We start from the raw sequence: 25460 nt of genomic DNA, 5'->3' as shown, positions 1-25460 counted from the left end.
CTTTATGAGGATATTCTCTGTAGCTTCCATTATTTTTGGAGATTTATAACAAACCCCTATCAGTAATTTATTATTTTTCCCCCCTCCCCTTATCTCTACCCACAGGGACTCTACATTTTCATTAGATTCATATATATTATCACGAAGGATGGGTTTTAAGGATGATTTTACATATAAACACACGCCTCCCCCTCGCTTATTTGTACGGTCATTTCTGAACAGACTATAGCCCTGTAAATTAACCGCCCAGTCATGGCTCTCGTCCAGCCATGTCTCAGATATCCCCACCATGTCATAATTATGTTCCAACAACATTAACTCCAATTCCTCCATTTTGTTGGCGAGACTTCTGGCATTAGTATACATGCACTTTATGTATCTCTCTGTACCTCTATTCTTTCTTAAATTATTAACTGTTCTAACCCCACCCCCCATGCCACCCCCACCCCCAATGTCATTATTTGTGCCCAGGTCTCTATCTGCACTGTCTTCCCCTCCTATAAAAGGAATACCCTCCCCCCCCGTCCCTAGTTTAAACACTCCTCCAACCTTCTAGCCATTTTCTCCCCCAGCACAGCTGCACCCTCCCCATTGAGGTGCTGCCCGTCCCTAGCGTAGAACCTGTAGCCAACTGAGAAGTCGGCCCAGTTCTGCAGGAACCCAAACCCCTCCTTCCTACACCAATTCCTGAGCCACTTATTAACCTCCCTAATCTCCCGTTGCCTCTCTGGCGTGGCACGTGGTACAGGAAGTATTTCCGAAAATACCACCTTGGAGGTCCTTGCTTTAAGCTTACAGCCTAATTCCCTGAAATCATCTTTAAGGACCTTCCACCTACCTCTAACTTTGTCATTTGTGCCAATGTGCACCATGACCGCTGGATCCTCACCAGCCCCTCCCAGTAATCTGTCAACCCGATCAGCGATGTGTCGGACTCGAGCGCCAGGTAGGCAGCACACCGTTCGACGATCCCTGTCTTTGTGACAGATTGCCCTATCTATTCCCCTAATAATTGAGTCCTCCACTACCAGAACCTGTCTGGCCTGCCCTGCTCTCCTATTTCCCCCCTTACTGGAGCAGACACTCCTCCGGCTTTCAGAGGACATGCCTTACTGCAGCAGTGCTACTCCTGCACTAACACTCCCCTCATCTGCCAACTTTGCAAACTTATTGGGGTGTGCCAGATCAGGACTAGCCTCCCTGGTGCTCTTCCCTCTACCCCGCCTTCTAACTGTCACCCAGCTAGCTGCTTCATTGTCCTGCAGCTCCAACCTAGCATCCCCCCCCTCATCTATCCCATTGAGCGTCTGCTCAGTGAGCAGAAGACTCCTTTCCATATTGTCTATGGATCTCAGTGTTGCCAGCTGCACATTTAGATCCAGTATCTGGGCTTCCAAATGCACAACGTGCTCACATCTTGCACAGCAGTATGCACCCTCGACCGGCTGTTCAAGGACTGCATACATGCGGCAAGACGTGCACTGGATGGCATTGGCAATAGTGGAGCACATCCTAATGGGGATTGCACCAGACAATAAGATAAGCAAAAAAAAAAAAAAGTATTACTATAACAGCAATTCAGTAAGACCTCCCTTGGAAACTCTCTGAATCTAAAGTCACTGAATTTCAAGTCACACACTTACCACAGTTCGCACTTACGCTCAGGTCACACTCAGCTCGTTCACACTTGCTCAGGAAGAAAATTTAAAAGAGTTTTTTTTTTTTTTTTTTGTTTTTTTTTTCCCCCTTTCACCAGCACACCACCTTGCTGCTCAATGCACTTCCAAAAGGAGTTGAGCCCCAACCAGCTGCCCCTTATAAACCCTTAATTACTGTATGAACTCCCACCCTTAATTAACCCCTTGTGAATATAGTTACACCTCAAGATTTAAATGCAATATAGTTTACCCTTAAAAACACAGATAGTAAAAGAAGAGATTAACCCTGAAGAGAGAAAATATAGGTTAAACAAGCCCCCAAAGCCCCCCAAAAATTGAACAGGTAGAAAGCACTCAGCAACTTACAATTCAGCAACTCACACAGGTATTTGTTATAGGTTTTCCAAATACCTCTTCACTGAATTTCAAGTCACACACTTACCACAGTTCGCACTTACGCTCAGGTCACACTCGCTCAGGAAGAAGATTTAAAAGAGGTTTTTTTTTTTTTTTCCCCCTTTCACCAGCACACCACCTTGCTGCTCAATGCACTTCCAAAAGGAGTTGAGCCCCAACCAGCTTCCCCTTATAAACCCTTAATTACTGTATGAACGCCCACCCTTAATTAACCCCTTGTGAATATAGTTACACCTCAAGATTTAAATGCAATATAGTTTACCCTTAAAAACACAGATAGTAAAAGAAGAGATTAACCCTGAAGAGAGAAAATATAGGTTAAACAAGCCCCCAAAGCCCCCCAAAAATTGAACAGGTAGAAAGCACTCAGCAACTTACAATTCAGCAACTCACACAGGTATTTGTTATAGGTTTTCCAAATACCTCTTCACTGAATTTCAAGTCACACACTTACCACAGTTCGCACTTATGCTCAGGTCACACTCAGCTCGTTCACACTCGCTCAGGAAGAAGATTTAAAAGAGTTTTTTTTTTTTTTGTTTGTTTTTTTTTTCCCCTTTCATCAGCACACCACCTTGCTGCTCAATGCACTTCCAAAAGTATAGTGAGTGGTAGACTAGATACCCGTCCTACAGAATATACCATATAAGAGATCACAGCACAGTTACAGATGGTGACTTACATCTGACATTCTTTCTGATGGAATCGTTCACTTTTCCTATCTTTTCCATCTGGCCCAGACCGACAATGACAACGTCTCCAGCCAGTACTCGGCTACAGAGAATACAACAAAGACACATTTCACTTCTCACATTTTCACCATTGTCACCAAATGGTCTATTCCCAACCTGTGCAAACTGCTTATCCTACTGATATACCAATGCTGAGCCACTGCTGCCATATGTGTCCCTATTAGTGTTGAGCATTCCGATACTGCAAATATCGGGTATTGGCCGATATTCGCTATATCGGAATTCCGATACCGAGTACCGATATTTTTACAATATCGAATACAGGAATCGGAAGTTCCCATAATGCAATGAGCCAGTGTTGTGGCTGTGATTGGCTGCTGAAATGATGTCATCATGATGCGTGGTCTGTGCGCATCATGATGCGCGGTCTGTGCGGGCCTGCCGGGGGTCTGTGTGGGCCTGCCGGGGGTCTGTGCGGGCCTGCCGAGGGTTGTATGTGCAGGCATCGTCCGATGGGACTACAAGTCCCATCGGGCGATGCCTGCTAAAATGACAGTGATTGACACATTAGCCAATGATGGGACAGTAGTAGTCCCATCATCCGGCTAATGTGTTGAATGTAAAAAAAAAAAAAAAAAAAAGCATACATACATACATACATACTACATATATACTACATTCATACAACATACATGCATACTACATACTACATACATACTACATACAACATACTACATACAATACATTCATACAATACATACATATAGCTCTCCGGCTGTGACGAGGGGTCTAGGGCACGTAGGAACCCCCCACGGCTACTGTTAGTTGTGGTGAATAGGATCAGGGGTCTGCAATCCGCTGGCTACCAACCTCTCCGGTTTCCTGGACTTAGCTTGTGTTTTTGTTTTTTCCTCCTCCGGTGACTCATTCATAACAATAGAGTACATACTCACCATCACTTGTCACTTTAATCCCCGAAGCCAGTGTCATCTCACTGTAAAAAATATTAAAATAACAAACAACCGATATACTCCCTGATCCGCAGAAATCCACGAGTGTCCCACGACGATCTCCAGCAGTGCATCACTGAGAGGTTACTATAGTTCACTGGTCTCACTTTATGGCAAAAGCTTTGTGGGAACTTTCTCACACAGCAATGCCAAAAGTGAGACTAGGGACTATGTTTTTACAGTGACGGAGGAATACAGTGTGGAAGGATACCTACCTCCCGTCATTGTATTCCTGGGGCCCTTAGAGAGCGGTTGCATCAGCTGATGCTGCTGGTCTCCACGGGAGATCGTTGTGGGACACTTGTGGATTTCTGCGGATCAGGGAGTATATTGCTTGTTTGTTATTTTAATATTTTTTACAGATGACACTGGCTTCGGGGATCAAAGTGACAAGTGATGGTGAGTATGTACTCTATGTTGTATGTACTGTATGTCTTTATGTATGTATTGTATGAATGTATTGTATGTAGTATGTAGTATGTATGTAGTATGTTTTATGTATGTAGTATGTACTATGAATGTATGTATGTTGTATGAATGTAGTATATATGTAGTATGTATGTATGCTGTATGAATGTAGTATATATGTAGTATGTATGTTTTATGAATGTAGTATATATGTAGTATTTATGTATGTTGTATGAATGTAGTATATATGTACTATGTAATGTATGTAGTATGTATGTATGTTGTATATATGTAGTATGTATGTAGTATGTATGTAGTATGAATGTAGTATGTATGTAGTATGTAGTATGAATGTAGTATATATGAAGTATGTATGTAGTATGTATGTATGTTGTATGAATGTGGTATATATGTATATATGTTGTATTAATGTAGCAATATGTAGTATGTATGTATGTATGAATGTAGTATGTATGTAATATGTAGTATGAATGTACTGTAGTATATATGTAGTATGTATGTTTTTTTTTTTACATTCAACACATTAGCCGGATGATGGGACTACTACTGTCCCATCATTGGCTAATGTGTCAGTCACTGTCATTGTAGCAGGCATAGCCCGATGGGACTTGTAGTCCCATCGGACGATGCCTGCACAGACACACACACACAACCCCTGGCAGGCCCGCACAGACCCCCGGCAGGCCAGCACAGACCCCCGGCAGGCCCGTACAGACCCCCGGCAGGCCCGCACAGACCCCCGGCAGGCCACACAGACACGCACAGTGTCCGCCCACGCACCGCCCACACTCTTCCTCCCTCCCGAACTAGATGTGCAAGTAAAGAAAGGGTTTTTTTTAATTCCAATATTTGTGCCCCATTGACTTGCATGGGTTTCCGGTATCGGAATCGGCGATACCCGATACTTTTTGGGTATCGGTCCGATCCAATCCGATCCGATACTTCACGATATCGGATGGTATCGCTCAACACTAGTCCCTATTATTGCACATGATGCCCCAATACTGAGCAGCTGCTGTTGTATGTGTCCCTATTACTGTACCTGCTGTGTGGTTCTCTGTGCCCACTATATTCTAAAGCAACCCTCTAGAGTATAGTAATGCCGGGTGCAAGTGCCCTAGAAAACAGTGCCCACATTTTTTCCCCTAGAAAGTAATAGTGCCATTTGTGCCCCTTTGACAGTCACGGTAACCTGAGTTTCCCTATAACAATAAGTGCTCACTTTACATTTAATAATGTCCCGAGTCTCCCCCCTGTACAGCTCCCCTATACACTGTATGATGCTCTTATACACAGTCTAATTCCCCCTCACTGTATATATACTGACCACTTAGTAACCCCCAAATTGTATGATAGCTTCAACACTGTAATCTCCACACTGTATGATGGCCCCCTAGATAGCCTCCTTACAGTATAATGCACCAGACAAGTTTCACTATAGTCCTCAATATAGTATAATGCTCTCCCCATAGGCACACTATAGTATAATGCAGCCCCCACAGGCAGCCCCATAGGCAGCCTCTATAGTATAATGCAACCTCATTAAAAAATAAATCCAATACTCACCTTTCCTCCTGGTTCCTTCACTGCTGTGAGCTCCCGCACATCTACAGGCTCCGAGTAGTGACGTCATCGCTACCCCCTGTCAGTGGCGGCGTTAGTGACATCAGAAGCTGATGAGAGGGGGATGATGGGAGAGGGAGCGTAATGCTCCTTCTCTCATCAATGCAGTCAGCTGAATTGGCATCCAGCTAATATAGTTGATCTTGCAATGACAGGTGGGAGCCCACTGCTGGCGCAGGGCCCCAACGCCTGCTCAGGGGCCCCGTAGCGACCGGGTGGCAGAACAGGAAGATCGATTCTGCCTGATCTGCCGCAGAATGTAACACTATCGGCGTGCTGCGGGTGGGTCCCCTCAGAGCGCAGGTCCCGGGGTGACCTCCCCCCCGTAGCTCATCACATTGTAGGATTCACTCCAACAATAAGTCACCTGCATTACTGATACTAATATATTATATCACACTAGTAACTGTTGTGAGTTCATTTTCTGGTCTACCAGTTGTGAGTTCTCCTTCCAGGCTCCCTCTGGTGGTAACAGGAGGTAGTGAGGCCGATTTAATCAGTAGAGATCTGCCACCTGATAATGAGGATGACGATTGGACCTAAGGAATCTCAGATTGGATTTAAGACAGCCGACGCCCTACTCTGGTGCTGGTGATTCCTTCTGCTTGTCAGGTCTTGGTTCTCAGCTCTATTCCAGTCAGCTCTGGCTAAGTTTCTCTGCTAATGTTCACACTTGATTTTGTTGTTCTATTCAGTTTTTTGGGTGGTCAGCCAGCCCCAGCTGGGGCTGTGCTGAATGTCCACTCTTATTTATCTGTATTTGCCAATTTGCTTTTTGTCCCTTATTAGATTGGCCTCTTTTTACTCTGCCTCAGAATATTTCAGAGTGCTGATATAGTGGGAGAAGTCTAGTGACTTCAGGGTTAATTTTGTTATCAGAAGTGTTGGACATTATTTTGTAGGGTTTTGGGCAGATTGCAGACAGTGTCTTTCCTTTCCTCTCCCTTCTAGTTAGTTTGGGCCCCATCGTTTGCTCAGCCTATTTTCCTGCCTGTGTTTGTGTTTTCATCTTGTTTCACCGTCAATACATGTGCGGGGGGCTGTCTATTCCTTTGGGGTCTGCTCTGGAGCAGTTAGTTTTCCCCTTTTCTTGCTTTAGGTTTATTTAGTCCTCCGGCCGTGACGAGGTGTCTAGGTACATTGTAGGTATGCTCCACGGCTGCTGTTAGTTGTGTGGTTAGGATCAGGGATCTGCAATCTGCATAGTTACCAACCTCTCTGGTTTTTCTGGGCTTAGCATGTTTAGGTGTTTTCCTCCTCGGTGACCCATGCATAACAAGTAACATTTCCAAGGCACTAACAATCGCTGTATAGAAAAACACTATTCCACAGCTATTTGTCATCAAGCACTAACTGCTGCTGTGGCACTACAAGTGCCAGACTTAAGTGCTCAGCAGGAACACTCTAGGAGGAGCAAACACCAGTAATCCTCCAGGACTGCTGTCAGCCTGGTAATAAGTAGTTTAATAATTACACGCCAGCACAAACAGCCGAGATAAGATGATCATACACTGGTTTAACCCTCTGCCTGCCAGGGAGGATGCGCCGCTTTCTCTGAACGGGTCAATGACAGCAGGAATCAGTGCGATCTCTAGTTTGCACTTTTCCTGGTTTTCTCTCAGTCCCAAAGTGCAGTAAATTCCCAGGCCAAGACAATGCATCACCATATAGCACATCAGTGACCGCTGCAAAGTGCCTGGAAACTATGTAACACGTAAGGAGAGCATCATGTAATGAATATTACACCCAAATAGCAGTAAGTTGTATGTATATATCCAAAGTAACAGATTAGACATATCAAATATTAAATGACATAGATACTCATCAGTCCCCATGCTGTGTGCAGTGTGTCCGCTGGTCCTGGGTGCTGCTCCTAGGCTGTCAGGCTCCTCTCAGGCAGAAGCAATCAAGTGCAGACACAGTCAGAGGCAAAGTCCCCCTGTGTCCCGGCTGCTTCTGGAGATGATGACTTCTCTGCAGCAGGGAGCTTTCAAGGAGAGCATGCTCAGCCAGGATTGGGTGAGTGACCTCCCTTCCCCCTCTCCTCCACAGGCTGCAGAAGAGTGGTCACATGACTCACTCCCTGCACTCTGATTGGAGGCCTGTCATTCCTTCTCTTTGACTTCCTGTGATCATGTTTGCACCTTGCATGTTACTTTAGATACATGCGCAGTACAAACACAGGGGAATCATTGACTGGAGGCAGGGGCCCCACTGCTGGCACCAGGGCCCCCTGCCTGTTTGGGGGCCCCATAGCGACCGGGCAGCAGAGCAGGGAGATCCATTCTCCCTGCTTTGCTGCAGAATGCAATTGTATCGGCGCGCTGTGCACGCGGGGCTTGGGGCCACCACCCCCTCTGCCCCCGGTAGCTACGCTACTGCTCTTAGGCCATGTGCACACATTAGTATTTGGTAAGTTTTTTACCCCAGAATTTGTAAGCCAAAACCATGAGTGGAACGGTCAGAGGTAAAGATGTTGTGAGTTCATTTTCCCCTTCACCGTCGATGTCTGATGAACTCCCTCTTCTGGTGATGGAAGGTAGTGAGGCTGATTACCAAACACCTGATCTGGTAGATGATGACTGGGTAACAGGAAATTCTGACTGGATATAAGGCAGCTGACGCCCTTCTGAGTCGCTGGTGACTTCTCTGCTGGATTCTTGGAGACCAGTCTGATTCCTGCTTCCCAAAGATAAGTTTTTGCTCTGCTATTGAACTTATTAGTTTTGTTTTTGTTTTCCTTGTTTTTTGGAGTTCAGCCATCCCCGGTCGGGGGTGTGCCGAGTTCCATTTTTGTCTCTGATAAGTTTGACTCTTTGCTCTTTCTTCAGAATTTACCTGAGTGCTGATATAGTCTTTTTGAAGTCCTAGCGACTTCAGGGCCTGTTTTTCCTATCAGACGGTTGGGACATTTTTTGGTAGGGTTTTTTACGGATTGCAGACAGCAGCTTTTCTATCCTGTCCTTTTTAGTGCTTGGGCCCCATCGTTTGCTCAACCTATCTTTCTATCTGTGTTAGTGTTTTCATCTTGCTTCACCGTCATTATATGTTGGGGGCTGCCTATTGCTTTGGGGGTCTGCTCTGGGGCAGTTTAGATTTCCCCTTTCTTTATTTAGGACTATTTAGTTCTCCGGCTGTGATCGAGGGGTCTAGGGCATCGTAGGAACCCCCCACGGCTACTGTTAGTTGTTGTGGATAGGATCAGGGGTCTGCAATCCGATAGCTACCAACCTCTCCGGTTTTCTGGACTTAGCTTGTATTTTTGTTTTTTCCTCCTTCGGTGACTCAATCATAACAGAATCACCAGCCATACCGCAGATCCTAGGGTACTCAATAGCAGGAAAGAATTGTAAAAAAAAAGAGTTTGTCAGAATTTTTTTTGTGTATATTTTTTCCTCTATGTCTCTGAGGCCGTAGGGGGAATTTTTTTTTCTTTCTCAATGGAGATGAAGCAATTGTCTGATCGTGTGGAGCAGCTCACTGCCGAAATGCGGGGAATTTCCGCCAATCTTGCTCATTCACATGCTGCTGAACCAAAGATCCCTACTCCTGATGTGTTTTTGAATTTTAAGAATAATTGTAAATTATTTTTTGCCTTAAAGCCTAACTCGTCGGGGAGCTCCGCGTAGCAGGTTAAAATTGTCATCTCTTTGCTGCGCGGTGATCCCCAGGACTGGGCGTTTTCTTTGAAACCTGATGATCCTATTCTTACTAATGTGAATGCATTTTTTCAAGCCTTGGGGTTGTTGTATGATGAACCTAATGCTATTGATCAGGCTGAAAAGGCCCTGTTGGCATTGAGCCAGGGTCGGGATTCTGCAGAGTTGTACTGTCAAAAATTCCGAAAGTGGGTGGTCCTTACTACCTGGAATGATGGTGCCTTGGCAGCTCTCTTTTGGAAGGGTTTGTCAGAAACCATAAAAGATACTATGGTGGGATTTCCTGTTCCCTCTGGTCTTGACGATTCTATGTCATTAGCCATTCAGGTTGATCGGCGTTTGTGTGAACGCAAAACCGCACGAGAGGTGTTGCCACCTGTTGAACAAATGTCTGAACCTATGCAATGTGATAGAGTTTTGTCTAGGACGCAATGTCAGGCGTTCAGAAGGCGTAATAAGCTGTGTTTCTTCTGTGGTGATGCCTCGCATATTATTTCTGTCTGCCCTAAACGAGAGAAACTTTTTGCACACACATTTGCTGTGGGTGGTGTTCAACCTAAGTTTCTTCTGGCAATTACTCTGATCTGCTCCCTGTCCACATTTTCCGCTAAGGCTGTTGTGGATTCGGGAGCAGCTCTGAACCTGATGGACTTGGATTTTGCTAAACGTTGTGGATTTCCTATGACACCTCTGTGGATGCCTATCCCTTTGAGGCGTATTGATGCTCCTCCTTTGGTGAAGAATAAACCTCAGTTTTGGACCCAGGTGGTAATGCCGGTTGCCCCAGACCATCAAGAGAATTGCAGATTTTTGGTTTTGCATAATTTGCATGATACCATTGTTCTGGGGTTTCCCTGGTTGCAAATCCATAATCCAGTTTTGGATTGGAAATCTGTGTCTGTGGTGAGTTGGGGTTGTCGGTGTGCCCTTAGTGATGCTCCTGTTTTCTCCACCTCTCCCCAGTCGCATGATGTTCCTGACTATTTGACTGATTATTATGATGTATTTAGTGAGAATGAGTCTGCGTCTTTGCCTCCTCATAGGAGTTATGACTGTGCAATTGAGCTGAGCCCTGGGTGTAAATTTCCCAAGGGTCGACTTTTCAATTTATCTGTACCCGAGCACGAGGCTATGCGATTCTATATTAAGGAGTCGTTGGAGAAGGGTCATATTAGACCATCCTCTTCACCCTTAGGTGCTGGGTTTGTTTCGTGGCTAAGAAAGATGGGTCATTAAGGCCTTGTATTGACTATCGTTCCCTCAACAAAATTACTGTTAAATATCAGTATCCGTTACCCCTGATTTCTGATCTATTCTCCAGAGTTAAAGGTGCTTGCTGGTTTACAAAGCTTGACCTCAGGGGGCGTATAATCTTTTTCGCATTAAGCATGGGGATGAATGGAAGACGGCGTTTAATACTCCGGAGGGACATTTTGAGTACTTGGTGATGCCTTTTGGGCTCACTAATGCCCCTTCTGTCTTCCAGTGCTTCATGAATGATATTTTCCGAGACTTGGTGGATAAATTTTTGATAATCTATCTGGATGATATTTTGATCTTTTCCAAGGATTGGGACTCATGTGGAACATGTTCGGACTGTGTTCCGGATTTTGAGGGAGAATTCCCTGTATGTCAAGGGATCGAAATGCCTTTTTGGGGTACAGAGGATTTCATTTTTGGGATTTATTTTGTCTCCGTCAACTATTGAAATGGACCCGGCCAAGGTACAGGCCATTTATAATTGGGTTCAGCCCACTTCTTTGAAGGCCCTCCAGAAGTTTTTGGGTTTTGCTAATTTTTATCGTAAATTTATAGCTAATTTTTCTGGTATTGCTAAACCATTGACTGATTTGACTAAGAAGGGTGCTGATGTGCTGAATTGGTCTCCAGAGGCTGTTTCTTCCTTTCAGGAGCTGAAGCGAAGGTTCACTTCTGCTCCGGTTTTGCGGCAACCTGATGTCTCACTCCCGTTTCAGGTAGAGGTGGACTCTTCTGAGATTGGTGCAGGAGCTGTTTTGTCCCAAAAAGATCCTGTAACATCTAAAATGAATCCCTGTGCTTTCTTTTACCGAAAGTTCTCCCCATCCGAACGTAACTATGATGTGGGGAATCGGGAACTGTTAGCCATGAAATGGGCATTTGAGGAGTGGAGACATTGGTTGGAGGGAGCTAAACATCAAGTCGTGGTCCTTACTGACCACAAGAATTTGATTTACCTGGAGTCGGCTAAATGCTTGAATCCTAGACAGGCTAGGTGGGCCTTGTTTTTCACACGTTTTGATTTTGTGGTCTCTTTTCTTCCGGGCACTGAGAATGTCAAGGCAGACGCCCTCTCCAGGAGTTTCTTTACTGATTCTCCTGTTGTGACCAAGCCTGCTACCATCTTAGGTGAGGGGGTAGTTCTTTCTGCCATCTCGCCCGATTTGAGACGTGCTCTGGAAGAGTTTCAGGAGGACAAACCTGAGCGTTGTCCCATTGGAAAATTGTATGTTCCTGACCAGTGGAGGAAGAGAGTGATGTCTGAAGTTCATTGCTCTGCATTGGCTGGTCATCCAGGTATTTTTGGTACTAGAGATTTGGTGAGTCGGTCTTTTTGGTGGCCCGCCTTGTCTCGTGATGTCAGGAATTTTGTGCAGTCCTGTGGGACTTGCTCTCGGTTTAAACCTTGTTCTCGCTCTAGTGGGTTGTTGATGCCTTTGCCGGTGCCCAGTCGGCCATGGACCCATATTTCAATGGATTTTATCTCTGATATGCCTGTCTCTCAGAGAATGACTGTTATTTGGGTGATTTGTGATAGATTCTCTAAGATGGTCCATCTTGTACTACTCCCTAAGTTGCCATCTTCCTCAGAGTTGGTGCCCTTATTTTTGCAACAGGTGGTTCGCTTGCACGGGATTCCTGAGAACATTGTATCTGACAGAGGAGTTCAGTTTGTGTCTAGATTTTGGAGGACTTTCTGTTCCAAGCTGGGAATTCAGTTGTCCTTCTCCTCTGCGTTTCACCCTCAGACCAATGGGCAGACGGAGAGAACAAACGAGACTTTGGAGTCGTATTTGAGATGTTTTATTTCTGCTGATCAGGATGATTGGGTTTCATTTTTGACCTTGGCCGAATTTGCTTTAAATAATAGAGCTAGTTCTGCCACTTTGATGTCACCTTTTTTTTTGTAACTTTGGGTTTCATCCTCGATTCTCTTCAGGGCAGGTGGAGCCTTCTGCCTGCCCAGGTGTTGACACTGTGGTGGAGAGAATGCACCAGATCTGGGACCAAGTGGTGGATAAGTTGTCTCTCTCCCAGGAAAAGGCCCAGCGGTTTTCCAAGTGGCATAGGACCATTGGTCCCCAGTTTAAGGTGGGTGATATGGTTTGGTTGTCATCAAAGAATATCGCTATGAAGGTGGCTTCTCCAAAGTTTAAACCTAGATTTATTGGACCTTACAAGATTTTGGAGATTCTTAATCCAGTCTCTTTTTGATTGGCTCTTCCTGTTACATTTAAGATCCATAACGTGTTTCATAAGTCTCTGTTAAAGAGGTTTGTTGAGCCAGTAGTTCCTGTGGTGGCACCTCCTGACCCGGTATTGGTTGAAGGTCATGTGGAATATGAGGTTGAGAAGATACTGAATTCTCGCCTGGCTAGACGGAGACTCCAGTATTTGGTTAAATGGAAGGGTTATGGCCAGGAGGATAATTCTTGGGTCCCTGCATCCAATATTCATGCCGAAAGATTGGTTCATGCCTTTCATTGGGCCCATCCTGATCACCCTGGTGGCGTGGATGAGGGTTCGGTGACCCTCCTCAAGGGGGAGGTACTGTTGTGAGTTCATTTTCCCCTTCACCGTCGATGTCTGATGAACTCCTTCTTCTGGTGAAGGAAGGTAGAGAGGCTGATTACCAAACACCTGATCTGGTAGATGATGACTGGGTAACAGGAAATTCTGACTGGATATAAGGCAGCCGACGCCCTTCTGAGTCGCTGGTGACTTCTCTGCTGGATTCTTGGAGACCAGTCTGATTCCTGCTTCCCAAAGATAAGTTTTTGCTCTGCTATTGAACTTATTAGTTTTGTTTTCCTTGTTTTTTGGAGTTCAGCCATCCCCGGTCGGGGGTGTGCTGAGTTCCATTTTTGTCTCTGATCAGTTTGTCTCTTTGCTCTGTCTTCAGAATTTACCTGAGTGCTGATATAGTCTTTTTGAAGTCCTAGCGACTTTAGGGCCTGTTTTTCCTATCAGACGGTTGGGACATTTTTTGGTAGAGTTTTTTACGGATTGCAGACAGCAGCTTTTCTATCCTGTCCTTTTTAGTTAGCTTGGGCCCCATCGTTTGCTCAACCTATCTTTCTATCTGTGTTAGTGTTTTCATCTCGCTTCACCGTCATTATATGTTGGGGGCTGCCTATTGCTTTGGGGTCTGCTCTGGGGCAGTTTAGATTTCCCCTTTCTTTCTTTAGGACTATTTAGTTCTCCGGCTGTGATCGAGGGGTCTAGGGCATCGTAGGAACCCCCCACGGCTACTGTTAGTTGTTGTGGATAGGATCAGGGGTCTGCAATCCGATAGCTACCAACCTCTCCGGTTTTCTGGACTTAGCTTGTATTTTTGTTTTTTCCTCCTTCGGTGACTCAATCATAACATAAAGCAAAATAGAAACATTTACACCACTTCTCCATTTTTCACCCAATCCTGGTTTTGGCTTACACATACTGGGGTAAAAAACCTCACCATATACTGGATGTGTGCATGTGGCCTTACACTACCTCTAGAAGTAATAATTTTCAAGCAACCCCTTAGTGACCAGATGAAATTTTTGAAATCTGACCAGTGTCACTTTATGTAGTAATAACTCTAGAATGCATCAACAGATGTCATTGATTTTCAGATTTTTTGTGACACATTGTACTTTATCTTAATAGTAAATTTATTTCAATATTTTCAGAATTTATTCATAAAAATATCAGAAATGTGTCAAAAAATTCTAAAAATTTGCAATTTTCATACTTTGAATGATTATCCCTTTAATTCAAACAGTCACACCACATAAAGTTGTCATTAAATAACATTTACCTCATGCCTGCTTTACATCAGCATCATTTTCAAAATATCCTTTAATTTTGTTAGGATGCTAGAAGGTTTAAAACTGTAGCAGCAATTTTTCATTTTTTCAAGGAAATTTACAAAACTTACTTTTTTAGGAACCTATCCAGTTTTAAAGTGACTTTGGCGGACGTATATCTAGTAGAATCCTCAAAAGTGAGACCATTTTAAAAACTGCATCCCTCAGCGTATTCAAAACTGATGTCAGGTAGTTTATTAACCCTTCAGGTGCTTTTCAGGAATTAATACAAAGTGGCATAACAGGAAGGAAAAATGTCATTTTTACCACCTATATGTTGCTAACTTCTGAACAGGCTACTGTTGCCGGCAGATTCTGCAGCCATTATTTGGCTGTGAATTGCCATGGCAAACACCATGACCTCACAATCATGATCTCAGGATGCCGATGGGGTTAAAGAAAGAGCCCCCACACTCTGTTAACCATTTAGATGCCATTGTCACTTTTGGCAGCAGCATCTAAGGGGTTAAAAAACATTGTTAGTGTCAAAACCAATCAATACTGATACAGCAAGATGTCAGTACTAAGGAAGTCATGAAAACATGGCCTGCTGGTGAGCCTTGAGTACTGGAGTTGGGTAACACAGCTATAGTATACAGTCGACTGCTGCCACATTTTCACCAGTTGGGGATGCTACTGTCTGATATGTCAGGTCGAGGTCAGTAAAAGACGTATTGATGGTCACTAAGGGGTTAATGCAAACACAGCCTTAGTAATGTCAAAGTAACACCATTCTTCACTGCTGTGCTATCACATATTCTATACAGCTCTTTCAGCATTTTATAGTTTTCTTTCACTGTCTCAATGGCAAAGCTGTGTGCTGTAGCCTCTTTTCAATATCCAGTTTCAACACAAAAAGGCTGCTGCATCCCCTGCCTCTGCTTTTGTTTAGGCTATGATCTATGATGCTCTTCCTGATTGGCTGTGGTATGCAATGTGACCCAGCTGTGCACAAACTCATATGAGAAAATTCCTAAAAAATTGTCATGAATTCAAATTGCATCTAATAGTTTTGCTAATCTTTAGGGTACAGCAATCCACACTGAAAAATTGCTACAAAATAAAGAGAACCTGACAGACTGCAAAATGTTATTTACTTGCAGACATAGGGTTCATATGCAGGTTAATTGTGCTAAAATGTTGTCCAGCTGCCTTGCTGAAAGTCTGGTTGCCAAAATAAAATGAAATTATTTCCTCCAGGTTGCTGCCAGCTTTCAGTCATAAGCTGCATTCACTGCTCACAACACCGCTCACTATACTGTAAGCAGTAGCTGTAAGCATGCCCCACACTTGATTGACAGCTTACACTGCACAGATTTAGTGCAGAGCCATCTGTCAAAGTGACAGGGCATGCTTACAGCCACTGCTTTACAGTATAGTGAGTGGTATTACAACCGGTGACTGTCGCTGCTCTCTGCAACCCCATGACTGAAAGCTGGCGGCTTGAATACTTGGGCATGTAAAGGTCCAGAACCAATGCACTTTGCAGCTTTGCAAAAAGGCAAGGCATTATTCAAACTGGAAAAAACTTGCATTGTAAATAGGTCTTTCACTGTCTCATTTACTGTTTTCTTGCAGAATTTATATGTGAATACGGTAATAAATTAAATCAATTGTATGAAAGCCTCTGGGGGAGTATAAAAGCCTCTGTAGGCATTTCAGTCCATGATAGTGAAGATTTTCTGTCCTATGTACTCCGAAAGACAGCAACATTTTTTCTTTCGCACGATTCATCTGTGCAGGGTAAGAATATATTTATAATATTTTCATGTTATTATTTTATGTTATCTATATTGTTTACCATAAATATATCAATGTGTAGCAGTGGGATATGTGGCATTGCCTCAAGTTTTAAAATGTAATATGTTAATTTGTAGAGTTAAAGGGGTTGTCCTCTTTCACAAAAGTTTATCATATAAGCTCTGCTAGTAGCAAAAAAAAAAATCAATCTGAGCTTCACTTACGCTGCCCAGGTCCAGCGCTGAGTCTCAGCTGGTGCTCCCATGTCTGTTGGTGTCTGCAGCACTGATGTCCCATTGACAGAGCTGTAGTCAGTCAATGTCGCTGTAGTCAGTGACCACGGTGGCTTATGCCTTCTACGCTGGCAGAGCTGCTGAGCTCAGTTGTCAGAAGCACTGTTGACATGATGTCCGTGCTGCAGACAACAACCAACAGCGGAAGCAGCACTGGAGACTTATCACTGGACCTGGGAAGGGTAGGTAAAGCACAGTTTGATTTTTATTTTATTTTTTTTTACTACTAACTGAGTGTAGTGTCGGTGGTGGGGTGCCGAGCTGGGGGGGGTGGTCCTACTTTTATACCGCGCAGAGATGACAACAGAGACACGATGGAGGCAGATTCTGGGTGCAACAGGTCCAAGTTTATTTCTTCACTTGCCGTCCGACTGACGGCACACCTCGCGGCCCTCCGTTTCCAGAGCCGCTTCTCACACCGTACACTGGAGACGTGTCTGCACACACCGTCCCCTCCTTTACTGTCGACGCTCCTGACAGTTCCGTCACTGTGGCCGCCTTAGGCCCATTAACCAACAGCGCTTCTACTGCTCAGTCGTCGTGTCACATACGGTGTCTTACACCCAGTACCTCGTCTCAACTGCGGTCCTTTCCTGTCAGGACCACCCCCCTGACGTCCTCTCTCCTCAGTCCCCCTGGTCTGGATTCTCCTCAGAGTGCACAGACTGTCGTAGTCCTCCTGTCACTTGAGCTCCCCCTGGGGACTGGACCTTTCTGGAACCCTCCCTCAGTATTTATAACTCCCCCGGTTCCTTGAAACTGTCACTCTAACTGTCACCACGCCCCCCATGACCAACGGTTTCTAAAGCCCTAAGCTGCTGTAAAGTCCTTTGCTCACACTCCACCCTGCCATCTAATGGTCATCCCAAGGTACTGCACGTCCACTACACTTTCCTAGTTGTTTCCCCACTGTAATCACTGTCTCCTACCTACACTGTGCAAACCTATCTTTCTTCACTCTGACTAGTCCGTCCGTCCGTCAGGTCACCTTCCCTACATGAGCTTATGTGAAAAACTTTTCTGAAAATGGACAATCCCTTTTACTATAGAAAGTTGGAGGGGGGGTGAGGAACATAATCAAGCACTGCCATCAAGATCATTTGAAAGTTCATTTTATTTGCAATCCATTCAAAGAAAAACCCGTTAAAAATAACATCTGTCGTGTTTCTGGCACACACGGTGCCCTTAGTCATGGGATGGGTTACAGATATAAAGACCTGGCTATATATATAGCCATAACTAATCACTGTCAATGGATAATAATTGCATTATGCAAGCAAAAGGTGTGTGTGGTTCCAAAGATATTTCAATTATATCAGTACTGTGATGGAAAAAATACATTGCATGATCAAAACAGCAAAAGAAAAAAAAAAAACAAAACAAGCAAGACTGCCAACAAATTGATAATGTTGCTAAGTAATTCTTATAATATCTTATCATACCTCTCGTAAATGTAGTATTTAGGTGGAGGATCCAAAAAGCCTCTCTCCGGGCTAATGATTTTTGCCAGTTTCCCCCACGAATTAGATGTTTGACTTTTTCTATCCTAAAAAAGCATAATCAGGTAAATCCCCCTTATGTGTCAAAGTGAAGTGTTTTTCTGTTCCTGAATACGTACCATTATTGTTTTTTATATTTGCGTTCTGTTCAGCAATCTCTTTTTTTAGTTTTCTTGTTTTTGATTTAATAAAAAAAAGCGTAAAAGCCATCCCACCAGCGCTAAGGTTTACCCAGTTAGGGCGATCCCAACCTCTAGTATTAAAAAATTATGGAGGTCATACAAAATTGTTGTTTTTGATCTGGGGTGTATTCATATTTTACATCAACTAATTTGAGTGAAACTGAAGATTTTATAATGAACGGTTAGATTATTAACCTTACTTTTATGTTATGTTTTAAAATTATGTCCTATGAAACTCAGTTTTATGAAAATTTTGAAAATTTTTCTTGTATTCAATGAGATATTGGTTAAAATCTTACTTTCAAAGGAGGTGTCCTGATTTAGCTAAGCAGCGTATATAAAGGATGCATTACATATAGTAAGTCACTGACATCATAAGACCAGGCAACAATATTTATTTCTGTCGTTTTATTTTCAGAAGTCATAGGAAAAGAAGTTCTCCCTGTTGGTTTGATACCGATACGGTCTGAAGTCATTGAGGATTATGCTGGAGATCTGATCAAGCAACTCCCGGTACTAAGCAGGTATACAGATTTATCGACAGATGACTTGGGCTACTCCCTTTCATAACAGATTTGAAATACATTTCTTTTACTTGCGGTAATTGTTTTATTATTTAGTGATGATCCACGAATTCCCATCTTGAAAAACACAGAAATGTATGATGAACTTTGGCACTGGCATGTACACCGCCCTCTAAGTGATGACTATGACAGAACAAAGTGTGAACGTGAAGGTAAACCTTTTTATTGCTCTCAATACAAGAGAAAAATTCAATCTATTGAAGATTCTATTGTATAATTCCAGTCAGAAAGATTGTTGAGCAATCTTGACATCAAAATTCACCCACCGGACATGGTTTTTGACTATTTTGCACCATTTTTCCAGTATTTTTCATTCCAATTTTAACAGCCTTTTTATTTGGCTACATGTTACATTAAAGTCTCTAGTGCAATATTAAATGTACTTTATACAAAGATCGTTTTTTGGGGCCGAGAACTTTTTGGTTGCATTGGAGCGCTTTCAAATGTTTTTTTTCTTTACTCGTGGGATGCTATAGATATGGAATTTGAGATGAGCAGATGTAACAAAATTCAAATTTGCCAAATCGCGTGGATTTTCCATGAAAATTCAATTCACAGTGAAATTATTCTCTGCTAAATGATTGTACCTTATTATGATCTGGGTTCTCTCCACACCCCAAAATATAATAAACATAAAATAAAAGACAAAAAAAGTACTTGTGAACACCTTACCGTTCACCTCTCCGGTCCCTCTGCTCTGTACCGTCATCTGTCTGATCATCGGTGCATATTATTATCACCGCCACCGAGCCCTGAATTCCTATGCCTACTCACAATCGCACTTAAAGTCACAAAGTTATGTTGTCAAAACTGGTGTCGTGACCTTGGGAACGCACCTGCAAAAAAGTCCAAGGCCTCATCAGAACCAGAAGTCCCGAACTAGTGTGAAGAGGTGCTGGGATTCAAAGCTCACTGGTGGTAATAAGAAAATACGCTGAGTACTGGACAAAGGACAATTCAAAGTGGGGGGAAGGGGCATAGAGGTGAGGAGTCGTAAGGTGAGTGTAAGTATTTTTTGTTTTTTAACTTTTGGATGGCTTTGTATGGTTCGGCAAATGGAGAATGTGGATTTTTGTAATATTCAATTGTCAGGAACACCGCACTGCACTTGCTCACTGAGCCAGTGCGCGTGTCCTGAGTACAAAAACAGTGCTCAAAGATACCTGTGGAGCGGGGCAGCAGCGGTGACAATGCGTGCTTCAGACTATCAGGACCTGAAGCACGTGACTGCTGGGGGCGTGACCTAAGCTCCACAGAGCTAGGAAATGCAGGGAAACTCCTAGAAAGGTAATTACGGGACAAGTTACCAAGGGGCATAGACAGGAATGTAAACGAGATCAAGCCGGGTCAAAGCACGAGATAGCAGGACAGTACCAAAGGGATAGACAGAGCGAATAGTCAGGACGTAGCAATAGATCAGAAAACCAGAATGGCCATGGACGGTACAATAGGGACAAACTGTAACGGAGTAACAATAGACAAGCCAGGATGTCAGACCCGGAGAAGACAATAATACCAAAACGTGAGACAGAGAACTGAGTGAGGGGACAGACCGGGTCATACACAGGAATCAAACAAGCAATGCCGTATACACGCACACCAGGGGGGTCAGACAGCCAGCCAGAATAACAGTATAGCTGACAGGGAATCCTAGTCTGGAGTGAGTATAAATACCCCTCCCAGATCCAAAGAGAGGCCGGCAAAAGTTAACTCTGTGAGAACAAGACATTAACCATGTCCTAACCATGACATCAATTCCACTCGAATAAATTCACTCATCTCTATATGGCATGCTGTTTAGACATTTTTCATATAGTCTATTTTATAGAAGTTAATAAAAACCAAGTTGTAAAGGGTTTTTCCAGACTTACAGATAATATTAACACATTGAAAAGCCAATGTGTAATGAAGAATTTTCATAATTTTAAATGCCTTTAAAGTTTTGCTCTGACTTTGGGCCGAGGGTATGGTGCTGAGTGCTTCACAGGACTAGTTTTCATTATTATAAATTAATAGATTATATGAAATCTTGCTCTCCTACAGTGTACTAATCCTGAGTGGTGCCATTGTCTGCACCTGTAACATGACTGACTGCAAGAAAGTCTCATGACAGTGTTAGGAGGGAGATATCAAGTGGGCAGTAATGTGTCCATATTGAGACTGAATAGGAGTCTCAGGATGGTGTTTGTAGATAAAGTGGATGGGTAATGACAGTAGGAATGAGTGAACTGTTGGACCGATACAGTTCTGGCAGGAAAGCCAGAGTGCACTGCCTTCTGGGAAATGTTGTGTAATGGCACCGAAAAAGAGCTGGCAGGAAGTTCAGGATCACAAGAAGTTCAGACCACAAGAATAGCTGCAGGGGGCTGAAGAGGAGCTAATAAATTAAATACATGTAACAGTGGGGATTGTACATTAAACAAATAAAATATATAACAAATGCTTTCAATATATTGCTAAAAAAAAGCTTGCTGGTTTATAGAGAAATGTAAAATCACTTGATTAAAAACTATGGAGAGGAGAGAATTCATCTAGTCATCTGTTCCAGGTTTATGGTTGAAGAAAACATTTTGCACATGTTTACTTTGCAGAAAGATGTGCAAGTTTTTTCTATTTTCAGTTCTTACCAAGTTTCTAAAATAGTGAGCAAAACTTATAAGAAGGGGATTATAAAGCACATGGGTAGGTAAAAGAGGTTATACATTTATTGAGTGTTTTGACCTCACTAAATGAAGCAGAATTCATGTAGCTATACAGGCAGCTAAACCGCTATACCCGAGTCCAATAAGGAGACTGTAGTTGAATCTGTGCTTTATTGAACGTGATGGTATATTGATGCACGGTGAAACTGCAAGCAAAACATAATATATACAATCAGTCAGTACGGGGTACATCAGAAATTCATATATACATAATCTAATATACAAAGCTCAATGTGTGTATGTTTGTATGTATGTATGTGTGTATGTCTGGGATTGGCATCTGCACCGTCGCAGCTACAGCCACAAAATTTTGCACAGTCACACATCTAGACCCCAAGAGCGTCATAGGCTATGTTCTGAGGCAAAATTTTAACCCCGCGCATTCCAATTCACCAAACAATTTTGCCTATTATTCTTACTATTTCTATGGTGGTATCGATTAGGTACACAGCTCAGCAGACATTATCACACAGGATAGGGTTAGATACACAGCTCAGAAACAAGATGTGCCAAAGGAGAGGACATTTTCATTCCAAGAATTCCACTCATTCCATCTGTTTTGTTTTTTTATTTTAAACGCCTCCAGTTTCCAGTTCAACTGCTATTTGTAATGTCCATTAATAATGCTCAGGGACAGTCCTTGAAAGTAGTAGGGATCGATTTGCAATCTCCATGCTTTTCTCATGGTCAACTTTATGTGGTCTGTTCAAGAGTTGGAACTGCCAAAAATCTGTTCATCTTTGCACCGAAAGGAAAAACCAAAAATGTTGTTTATCAAAAGGCTCTTGAATGAGTTGAAAATAAAATACTATCATTACTTGTGTAATTGTTTAGTTAATTTGTGTTGCAAATCTGTAGTGTTGAATATATGATGTGAAATGTTTTTATGTGCAATATAATCATTATAATTTGTTATAACTAACCACAGTTGGTTACTATGCCCAGGTAACACCGGGCTCTTCAGCTAGTACATTATAAATCAACATCTGCACTAATAGCTAACCAGGGGAAGGACTAATTAACCAGGCTAATATGAGACAGGAATTAGATACAGGAAGCATAAATACATAACAGCGATGCTATCACAAGGGGAGAAGAGAAATGAGATGCTTCCTGAATGCAGGCTGAAGGAAAATGGAGAACTGGAGGGAAAGTACCATAATCCTTTGCAAAAAGCTATCAGAATGCACTGCAAAACTTGAATGCATTGCAACGGAGGGAAAAATACAAGTATCAAATTGAAAGTAAAATAACACAATAGCACTGCGGTTATGACTCTGGTCACTAGAGGGAGCCAGAAACACTGAAAATATTAACAAGCAGATAATCAAGGATTATAAATCAGATGTTGGAGACAGAACACTCCCCGTCTGGCATCAAACGGATGTCACTGTCCTTTTTCTCAGAAAACAACAATAGGACCAGTTCACTTACTCGTCTGAAGAATGTCTTAAGCTCATTCCCTTTGGCAATCCTCAGTTCAACTTTGCTGATGTTGCCATCCTTACTCGGGAATGTTGAGGTCACTAGACCAAGTGGCCACTGGTTCCAGTGGACTTGGCAGTCTTTCACAAGGACAAGGTCACCAATCTCCCGATTAGGCCTAGAAGATTGCCACTTCGTCCGTGGCTGCATGGATAGGAAACAACATTCTTCAGAGTCTTTTAGAGTGAGAGCTAGTTCTGCATGGCAGTTCTCAAAAATCTTTGACATGAAGGAGAAAAAGTGATCTTTCATCCCCGGTTTCCTTTGCACATTATGTTTGAGAGAAGAGAAACGTTTTAATGCTTCATTTCTGTTGTTCAGTAGACGTGGTCTGTGGGTTCTGAAGGGAAGAGGTGCGACCCAGCTGTTGGTCTCATCTTTTGCAAGTCCCTTGTCAATTACCTCTAAGAACAACTTGTCCTCTACCGACATTGCTACTTGGTTGTCTTGCTTAGTTCTCTGGAAGACTGTGCACCCCAACTGATCCTCATAGCTTCCTGACACCATACTGCTTTTATGAGTAAAGTCTATTAAATGGTTGGGTAGTTGGATGCTGTGTGGTAGTTCATTGACATGGAACTCATTGTTGCAAGGTTGAAACAGAGATGGGCGTCCTTTTCCAATGTATTTGTTAACATGCTTGTCACAGAAGATGGGGTGTGGATGTGTCCCAAGCATACGTTTCCTATTATGACCCATCCTAGGTCTAGCTTTTGGGCATAGGGAGCATTGTGGAGTCCATTGATATGACTTCTCACTTTATGAACCTGTAGGATATCTATTCACAACAGCAGTATTATCTTTGCCTGATGGTCGAGTTCCGGTATAAGGTGTGCTATGCGTTTCAAGTGAGCGTGATGGATTGCCACATCTGGCATAGATATTTCAGATCTATTGTCTGGGATCTGGTTACACTCGATGATTGTAGGTAGTGGAAGGCAGAATTGTCTGTCTAAGAAATCAATTTGGTAGTCAGTAGCTTTCCTGCCTGCTGTTGTCACAGTACCTGCACATGTCTTTACTGAGTAGGGGGTGCTTTGCCCTTTGATGTTGAATAGGTCAAAGAATGTTGATCTAGCCAAGGATCGATTACTTTGATCATCCAAGATAGCATACAGTCTTACAGCTTTGTCTCTATGACCCTTTGGGTACACTCTGTCGAGGCATATTTTTGAACAGGACCTACTGTCTATTGTCCCTTTACAGACTTCAGTACATTGTGAAGTGATCTCTGGCGTAGCTGCATCAGTGTTCCTTTCCTCCCCGCCATGCTCACTGTCAGCTGGCATGTTTTGTGCACTGCATGGAGCTGGGCCAGGGTGTAGAACAGTGTCATGATCTGTGGTACCACATTCTGTGCATTTCACACTGACCTTACAATCCTTGGCGAGTTGAGTGGTGGATGAGCAGCACTTGTAGCAGATACCGTTCTCTTTCAGGAAGCTTCTGCAATCTGGCATAGATTTTCCGCTGAATGCTCTGCATTTCAGGAGAGGATGAGGCTTCTGATGGAGCTGGCACTGCTTGTCAGGTTCTTGTATCTTTGTCTCTGATTGGGAGCAGCCAGCAGACCTGTAATTGGAACTTGGAGAAGAAACATAAGTCTTGTGCACTGCCACGGATGTTCGGCATGGGTTTGCGGCAGGTGACGGTATGGCATAAGACATTGCAAAATCAAGGCTGGGATCGTTTCTGATTGTCGCTTGTTTGTGTATAAAGTCTACAAAAATGGAGAAGGGAGGGAATGGAACGCTGTGTTTGTATTTGTCCGTGGAACCATTTGCGAGCCACCTCTCCTGTAGATTGTAGGGCAACTTTTGGACTACAGGGTTAACACCTTTGGCTGTGTCAAGGAATGCAAGTCCTTGTAGGTCACCTTCACATTTGACAACTAGGATTTCCTTCAGCAGGTCACTTAGTTCTCTAAGTTTCTGGAGACCTTTGTTAGATATTTTAGGACTGTCATCGATTCTTTTGAACAAGGCTCTCTCTATTACCTCTGCTGAGCCGTAACACTCATCTAGCCTCTTCCAGATCTCTTTGAGGCCGATCTCAGGGTGATTTACATTAATGTCTCTGATCCTTACTGCGTGTTTGACTGACTCTTCTCCTATGTATTTGACTAAGAGGTCTATCTCTTCCCTGTGTTGTAGCCTCAAGTCTCTAGTGACATTTTGGAAGGAAGCTTTCCAAGCTCTGTAACCTTCAGCGTGGTTAGTGAATTTCATGAGTCCCTTGGCAACCAGTTCACGTCGTGTGAAGAACTTAGCAAATTCTGTTGTGAACCGGTTGTCAGCAGAGTAAACTGGTGATGGGCCGCCCTGATAGTGATGTGAGGTGTGCTAATACCTGTTAGTATCCTCAGGGTGGCACCAGCCG

General features: G+C 43.3%; 1 protein-coding gene across 2 annotated transcripts in view; it reads left to right on the top strand.

Moving 5' to 3' along the window:
- Nucleotides 1–25460, top strand: part of LOC141091492 (probable ATP-dependent RNA helicase DDX60) — a 361948-nt gene that overhangs the window by 138132 nt on the left and 198356 nt on the right. For both annotated transcript variants that reach the window (XM_073577118.1, XM_073577110.1), the window contains exons 11-13: nt 16175–16339; nt 18729–18834; nt 18931–19046. In XM_073577118.1, the coding sequence (XP_073433219.1) occupies nt 16175–16339; nt 18729–18834; nt 18931–19046 (387 nt within the window). The remainder of the gene's footprint in view (nt 1–16174; nt 16340–18728; nt 18835–18930; nt 19047–25460) is intronic.

Source organism: Dendrobates tinctorius, unplaced genomic scaffold (assembly GCF_039654945.1).
Source record: "Dendrobates tinctorius isolate UK_male_01 unplaced genomic scaffold, ASM3965494v1 ptg000008l, whole genome shotgun sequence".
Classification (NCBI taxonomy): Eukaryota; Metazoa; Chordata; class Amphibia; order Anura; family Dendrobatidae; genus Dendrobates; species Dendrobates tinctorius.
Note: the sequence above shows the minus strand (reverse complement) of the source record. Positions and strands in the feature narration are given on the sequence as shown.